The 7,935-nt window shown below is 60.0% G+C and overlaps 1 protein-coding gene across 1 annotated transcript in view; it reads right to left on the bottom strand.

Annotated features, from left to right (window-relative positions):
• Positions 1-1,900: 1,900 nt before the first annotated feature.
• Positions 1,901-7,935, bottom strand: part of RAP1GAP (RAP1 GTPase activating protein) — a 92,240-nt gene continuing 86,205 nt past the window's right edge. Inside the window, exons 21-26 of the mRNA XM_011990134.1 lie at positions 7,409-7,522; positions 5,157-5,280; positions 4,074-4,176; positions 3,632-3,711; positions 3,367-3,409; positions 1,901-2,944 (exon numbers count right to left, since the gene is read on the bottom strand). Of these exons, the coding sequence (XP_011845524.1) occupies positions 3,401-3,409; positions 3,632-3,711; positions 4,074-4,176; positions 5,157-5,280; positions 7,409-7,522 (430 nt within the window). The 3' untranslated portion in view covers positions 1,901-2,944; positions 3,367-3,400. The remainder of the gene's footprint in view (positions 2,945-3,366; positions 3,410-3,631; positions 3,712-4,073; positions 4,177-5,156; positions 5,281-7,408; positions 7,523-7,935) is intronic.

Genomic DNA, 7,935 nt, shown 5'->3' with positions numbered 1-7,935 from the left:
ACCGAGCAGACCCCACGTGTTCTGAATTACGGACGTCATTGATCCCCTCCCCCGGTACGCACACTTCTTTGAGCCCACCATGTGCTGGGGCTGCACCGAGAACGTTATGAGATGTCACTTCATTTAATCCTCATGCCAGGGTGCCAGCGAGGGCAGGGCTGTCAGCACCCCCACTGCAGAGATGAGGAAACTGAGGCCCAGGGAGCCAAAATCATGTCTCCGTGGTCATAGAGTGAGGAGGCGAAGCAGCTCAGAGCTGACTCTGAAGAAGCTCTTAACCGTGGTGCTGAACTGTGACGGCCGGCCCTGCAGAGGTAGGGCGGGAGGAGAGAGGGCAGAGGACTGCCACAGAGGGGGAACTGAGGGATAAGGAGCAGGGGTGAGGCTGGTGGGTGGGCGATTCACAGGGGACTCACTGGGTCCAGAGCAGCCTAGAGCCAAACCCAGTTGGGTGGGGCTGGGGTTTGGGTGTGAGTCACCACCCATGGGTGGCCTGAGGCATCAGAGGGTCACAGAAGGGCCCTGTCAGGAAAAGTGTGGCACTCCCTGAACAACCCCCTGGGGTGCCTGGGAAGGGGGCAGGGCCAGCAGGGGCTGGGGGGCACTGCCAAGCTGTCAGGGAGGCCAAGGCACGGCTGATCCCTTCGGAGCCCAATTTGGTGCCTGCTCCCAAATGTCCCCAAACCCACCCCGCAGACCTGCTCTCTTCTGTGGTCCTGCCCCAGAGGGAGGAGTCCTCTCATTCACCCAAGTCCCAGTCTGTACCCCCAGGAGTACAGGGGAGATGGGGGAGGTCAAGTCTTCCAGACACCCAAGTCCGATTCTCCCCTTAGCCCCACAGCCCATCAGGTGCTTGGTCCCCCTGCTCAGGCCTGCCTGGTGTCCTTCTCAGCGTCCTCCTGGCTACCCTCTTACCCCATCAACAGCCTCGTCGGTCCCCTCCTGCCTCCGCTGGTGCAGCCTCCACCAGCAACTACCGCTGCTGCCCGGGGCTCCCCCTACCCTTGTCACAGAGCCCTGGCCCCTCCGTCTGGAGTTCAAGGCCACATTGCCTCTGGCCTCATCCCTGCCCATCTCCCTGTCCCCTCCATTGTCACCTTCCCACCATTTGGAGCTGGTTGCCACCTTCCCGGTTCCAGGGGTGCTCTGCCTCCCCGCCTTTTACTCGAGGCCCCCTCCTGCAGGGTCCCTCCTCCCTAGGCCTTCTCAGGAACGGGGAGCAATTCCAGGGACTTTCCCTGACACCTCTCCCCCCAGGCCCTGCTGGTACACACCTCTCCTGTCCCCAGCTGCCCCTCATCACCCATCATCCTACTGTCCCAGCTGTGAGTTCCTGGTAGAGGGATCTTGGACTCATCCCCATCTCCTGGGCCCCCATCGGGTCCCGTAAGTGATCCCTTGGCGCCCCCTTGTGGCCATATAAGGGGATTCACTGAATATGAGAACAGGAGCAGGAAGTAATTAATTGAGCACCTAATGTGTGCCAGACACTGTGTGCTGTATGTTTGATACCCACCAGCTCATTGAATCCTCACAACAAACCCTTGGGAGAAACACTACCACTCCTGTTTTACAAAAGGAAACACTGAGGCTCACAGAAGCTAGTAAGTTTTTCAATGCCACCCACCCAGATGGTGCCAGGACTCAAACCTAGGTCTGCCTGACAGCACAGCCATGTTCTTCCTGCAGTGGGGAAGGGGCCCAGGGTGCAGGGAAGCACAGTACCCCGGGGAGGAAACCGCGGGCCGTGCTCACAGAGCTGGTGGCTTGGCTTTGGAGGTGTCCCCAGGCCCAGCAACTCTGATGGGGATAGGCTTGCTCCTTGCCACCTTGGCATCCCTGGACGTCTGTCTGGGGTCAATCTGGCCACGGTTCACACAAAGCCAGGCCCAACTCTGGGTACAATAGCGATAAATAGAATTTATTTTATACAACTGTTACCGACATCCACACGGCCACAGGGGCTTCCAAAATGGGTGTTGGGGCTGGGAGGCTGGCCTTTGGCTTGGCGCCTAAAAAGTGTGACCAGACACACAAGGGCTCCCAGCAACTGTGCCTGGCTGCCCCCTCCATGGCGGTCGAGGGAGGCAAGGCCTGGACTCTCGGCCAGCTGAGACTCTTGGCCTGGAGGGCCCAGCATGGGATGGCAGGGGTTAAGCTGGGTGCTGGCTGAGGAGTCAGGTAGGTCCCCATCCCCCATGAGGGGGTCACTTGTCTGTCACATGTAGGCAGTGGACAGGGCATTGGCAGACCTGTGGCAGAACTGGAGGGTCCAGGAGGCACACTGGGCACAGCCAGCTCCCTGCCCCTCAGCCCACCTGGGGTTCCAGGGACCTCAAGAAGCAGGGTAGGGTGACAGGAGGTCCCTGGGAAGAAAATCCCACCTTCTAGGGCAGGTGCATATAATCACAGTCTTCAGTGACCTCTGAAATAATCTTGTCCATTTGTAGCAGAAGCGCCCAGAGAGGGAGAGTGACTTGCCCAGAGTCACACAGCAGAACCCAAATCGGAAACCAGGATCCAGCTCCCATCCCAGTGTTCACTCCCCGACACATCACATCCACCTCGTGCTGCCTCCAGGGGGTAAGCTCTCCGCACGGAACTGTCTCAATCCCTCTCTCCCACCTTGTTCCCTCTGAGTCCAGAGGGATGCTCAGGGGTGATGGAGGCCCTGGGTGGGCCCAAGCCAGGCCCCCAGTCCTGCTTCCACTGAGCAATCCCCGCCCCAGCCCGGACCCCCAGGCTGGGGGTGGGGACGATGCCAGCAGCTTCCCCGATCCCAGGTCTGGACGGCTCTGCCCTGCAGAGATAGCCCAGATGGGTGGACCACAGGGAGGGTGGGGAGGCAGGGGGCAGCCCACAGGCTGGTGTTGGTCTTCAGGGCAGAGGTCCCGTCTGCCTGGGCTTGACACGGCACCTTCCCCTTGTGCTTCTGTGGCCTCATCTGCAGGGCAATGGGGGATGGAGACACCATGAAACATGGCATGGTGGGTGGCTGGCACCAGTGTGCCCCAACTCTGCCAAGTCCCTGCCTCAGGGAACCCCACCCTGGGAGAGGGGCCCACCCTTGGAATTCCAGGCTCTGGGTCTTTCTATCCCATTGGGAACCCCTGAAACTTCCTGCCACCCGGCAACTGCCAAGTCCCTTTCACACTCCCATCAAATCCTCCAACAATGCAAGGACAGAGGTCGCAGGGAGGGGCCGTGGCCTGCCCAAGTCACCCAGCAACTGAGTGCCAGGGGCTCAAACCCAGACACATAGCTCCCATCCCAGAAAGGTGACAGAGCAACAGGGAGGAATCACCTCAGCCCCCCACACACCCCCACCCTCTCCCACCAAACACAAGCTGAAGGGCTGGGTCTAACCTGCTCAGCTTCACCTTCAGAGGGGGTGGCCCGGCTAACAGCCCTGCAGACAGACAGTGGTGGTGAGGCAGGCGGCAAGACGGGAGAGGCAACGGGGCGGGAGACACAGGTGTGCAAAGTCACTGGCTGTGTCCAGGCCGGGCGAGCCCCACCCCTCCTGGCCTGGGGGGACCTCTTGGTCCAGCCTCAGCTCCCAGCCTCCCCGCCAGCTCATCCCCTCCCGGGTACAGCTCCCTCAGCACCAGCCCCAGGAGGCTGCACGTACCAGCTGGGGCATGTGCTGCTCAGATGCTTCCAGCTGGATCTTGATCTCGGGACATGCAGGGTCCCCCAACTTGCCGGCGTCTGGGTGGGGTGATCGAGAGGGGCCTGGGGAGGGGGGCAGGAGGGAGCCACCTCACTGGCCGCGGGGAGGCACCAGGGAGACGGGGGCACAGGTGGGCGGTCGGCACCAGTGCGCTCCAACCCCACCCTTAACTTTCTTCCTTGCCATCCCCCATCATCCTCCGAGACCCTTCCAGAAGAAACCAGCCCTCCAATCCGCCCAGCCACCCTAAGCTGGACAATGACCTGCCCACTGTCCTCCAAGGCAGGGGCAGTCACATCACACACCGACTGTGTGGGGCATGGGACCTGGTGCCCAGCCCTGTCCCCCTCCTACCCCAAGGGTAGCCCTGCTTCGTGGGGAAGCTGCCCTGTCCTGGTACCTGGGGAGCTGCCCCCACTAGTGGTGCTGACACTGTCCTCCAGCCACGTGCTATAGATGAAGGAGTCCCGCTTGTGAGGTGTTCCTGAGGATGACACGCTCTCCTGGGGAGGGGGTGGAGAGAGGGAGGGAGGTTAGCCCATGCCCTTGGCACTGGCTAGGGCTCCCTCCCAGCCCCTCTCCCTCTCTGCACTCTACAATCCCCCACCCGTACCCCCTGCAAAGAGGACGGGCCTAGCCATGTCTGCCCCAGGGAGATCACAGGAGGGCAGAGTCAGGGCAGGCAAAGACCCGGGCACACACCACCCACTGAATTCAACCAACATTCACTGATGTTCTCCAGGGCTTGCCACTGACATAAATCAGGCATGGGCCCTGCCCTCAGGAGCCTGGTATCTGGGAGGCAAGGCAGGCTGTGAAGAGACCATTGTAATTCTAGGCTCTGTGCCGCAGCGGGCAGGGCCTGGGTCGGCACTGTTTCCAGCTGCACCTGTTGTATCTGGGGCAGTGCTTGGCAAGGAACAGGGGCCCACTGATGGTTTACAAAATGAAGAATGACGAAGGGTGTTCCGGGCAAAGCCCAGGGACTGTGAGAACGCAAAGGGGGTTCCTAACTTACCCTGAGACTAGGAAATCAGAGAAGGCTTTCAAAAGGAGGTGTGTGAGACTCAGTCAAGAAGGATGAGTCAGAGCCAGCCTCGAAAAGAAAGGAGGAGGCGGCAGAAGAGTGTTCCAGACAGAAGAGATGGCACACGTGCAAAGGGCCAGGGGTGCAGTGAGCCTGGGAGGCTTGGGGGGCCACAAGGGAGTCCCGAATGTCTGAGGCGGTGAGAGAGGAGACTAGAGAAGAAGGGAGTGACCAGATCTCCAAGAGCTCCAGAAACTGAGCTTCCTGTGGACAGTGCTGGGGAGCCATGGAAGGCTTCTGAGCAGGGAAGGGTTCGTCTGCACTGCTCCTTTGGGCCGGGTCCCCTGATCACATCTCAGCCACGCCCAGGCTCGTGGTTCTACTCAGGGCATCTCCAGGCAGCAAAGAGCCCCCTTCCAAGCTCCTGTGGAGCCCCCGACCCCCCGAGCCTCTCACCAGGCCTGTGTCCTCTCCGTCCACACCCTCCGTCTCCTCCACCACGCTGGCGAAGCTGCTGGCACTGGATGAGGATCGGGAGAAGTCCTTGAGCGCCTCTGCTCTCTGCGCGGCGGTCTCCGCTCTGCCACAGACAGCGCCCCATTAGCCGGTGTCCACCCCGAGCCCCTCCTGGGCCAGGCCCTCACTCCCTTGCCCTCCCCAACCCGGGAGGCCCAGCCTGTAGCAGCCAAGCACCTTTAGGGACCCCTTACAGATCCTTGGGCCTCTGAGCCCCCCAGACTCCCCCTGCAGCCTCCTCCTACCCCCAGCTGTCCTTCCTAATCCATAAATCTGACCATGTCCCTCCCCTGCTCAAAACCCTCTCCTGGTTCCCCATTTCCCCAGGTAAAGCACAATGTCCTTGGCCTGATGTTCAAAAACAGCAGCGATTAGTGACACTAACGTCATCGGCTGCACGTCCACTCTGCGCTGGGCACTGCTCTACGTGCCTTTACCCGAATTATCTTATCACTATGATTATTATACCCATCTTCCAGATGAGGAGACGCCAGGCATAGAGGGGGCAGGCACACAGCCCAGGGTCACTCAGCACAGGTGGGAGGGCAGTGGATGAGGTCCAGGCAACTCCACAGTCTAGTCTCTTAACCCCACAAGGTTTTCATGCTCAGGGCCTCCGCGCCTCCTGCCTGGAGTCTCAGTCCTCTCAAATCCCGAAAAGCAAATGTGCCTTTCAAAAATCAGCCTAGGGCTCCCGCTCCAGGAGTCCTTCTCCGATTCCTCCTCCCAAGGTGAGAATGACCCTCCCCACGCTGGCTCCTGCATACCGCGTCTCCCCTGTCCCTGCCATCCTTTCCTGCCTCTCTGTTTGCCTACTCGGCTCTTTAGCCTGGGCTGAGTCCTCTCGATCCCCACAGAACCCAACACAGAGGCAACTCAGCCAACGGACACCAAATGCAGGGACAGCTTCCTCACTGGCCTCTCTGCTTCCATCCCACCCCACTCCAGCCTCTTCTCCAGAGAGCAACCGCGGTCAGCTTCTTGAAGCATCACCCTCATGATTAAAATCCTCCCAAGGCTTCCTGTCACACTTAGGATAAAAGTCAAAGCTCTTAGGCCAGGCGCGGTGGCTCATGCCTGTAATCCCAGCACTTTGGGAGGCCAAGGCAGGCAGATCACAAGGTCAGGAGATCGAGACCATCCTGGCTAACACGGTGAAACCCTGTCTTTACTAAAAATACAAAAATTAGCTGGGCATGGTGGTGGGTGCCCGTAGTCCCAGCTACTCGGGAGGCTGAGGCAGGAGAATGGCAAGAACTCAGGAGGCGGAGCTTGCAGTGAGCTGAGATTATGCCACTGCACTCCAGCCTGGCGACAGAGCGAGACTCTGTCTCAAAAAAAAAAAAAAAAAAAGAAAGAAAAGGAAAAAAAAAGGACAAAGCTCTTTTACAGCCCGCTAAGCTATAAGCCAGTGTCTGCCCCCCTCTCCAACCTCCTTCCTGCCACCATCCAGCGCAGTGTCACAATGTCTGTCTGGGCCCAGCCCCTCAGGTACTCTTTTTTTTTTTTTTTTTTTTAAAGTGATAGAGTCTTGCTATGATGTCCAGGCTGGAATGCAGTTGCAGTAGTTATTCACAAGCATGATCATAGCTCACTGCCGCCTCAAACTCCTGGGCTAAAACCATCCTCCTGCTTCAGCCTCCCAGGTAGGTGGACTCCAGGCATACGTCACCACTCCCGGCCACCCTTCTTTCTGTCCCTGGAGTGTGCCCCAGGCCTCTGCACTGGCCGAGCTCCTCACCTGAATGCTCTTCTCTTTGCCATGCCAGTCCTAGCAGGGCTGGCTCAATTCCCAATTCAAATGTCACCCCATGGAGGTGTCTCCCCTGAGGACCCATCTAAAGCACCCCTGCCCCCAGTCCTTCTTCATCCCCCCCCAACCCTGCTTCGGGTTCCTCCTATCACCATGATCTGGAAACAGCTTATGAGGCCATGTTTTGGTGGACCTGCAGCCGTGAGGCGGGGACCTATGTGCACGGCACCTCTGTGCCCCAGAGCCAGGCGCAGGGCTGGGCGTGCACAAAGCGTTCGGTGGGTATATGTCAAAGGAGGGCCCCAGAGAATGCCCAGGACCCCTGACACCCTGCTGTGGCAGAGTCAAGGCTCCTGGGCTGTCCCGGGCCCAGGCAGGGGAGGGGAAGGACGGTTCACCACTCCCAAGCCCCCAAGCCCCACGTGCCCTGAGCCCCAACCTGTTCTTGGTCGTGGGCATCTCTGGGGAGCTCTGAGTGGATGAGTTCTCCGACTTGGGCTCCTGTGAGACGTGCCCGCTGTCTGGGGTCTTCTGACCAGCCGGAGGGCTCTCCCTGCGGGGCACACGGGGGCAGCGGGGGGATTCAGCTCTGGGCCCGGCAACAGGGGTAGCATGAGGCCCAGGCGGTGAGGGGGGTCACGGTGCCTCCTGCCTCATACCCACACCCCTATCCTCAGGGCCAGCCATGGAGCAGTCTTGTGAGCTCCCCGGTGAGCCTGGCCAGTGATGGGGTTGGCACTGACGGGGCTGTATGGGACAGGGATGGGACTCCTCCCAGGTCCTCTCCACAGGAGCAGGTACAGCTGTCCCATTATGGATAAGGAACCTGCCCAGGGACGCACAGCTAGGATGTGGCAGTGCCAAGACCTGAACCCAGGACTCGCAGCACGTGGAGCTCTGGCAGCAGCAAGGACAATGCCCGCTCCCCTCCTGGAGCCCTCTCAGGGGGCCTGGCCCCGGCCTCAC

This window comes from Mandrillus leucophaeus, unplaced genomic scaffold (assembly GCF_000951045.1).
Source record: "Mandrillus leucophaeus isolate KB7577 unplaced genomic scaffold, Mleu.le_1.0 Scaffold370, whole genome shotgun sequence".
Lineage (NCBI taxonomy): Eukaryota > Metazoa > Chordata > Mammalia > Primates > Cercopithecidae > Mandrillus > Mandrillus leucophaeus.
This window is presented reverse-complemented; position numbering and strand designations above follow the sequence as displayed.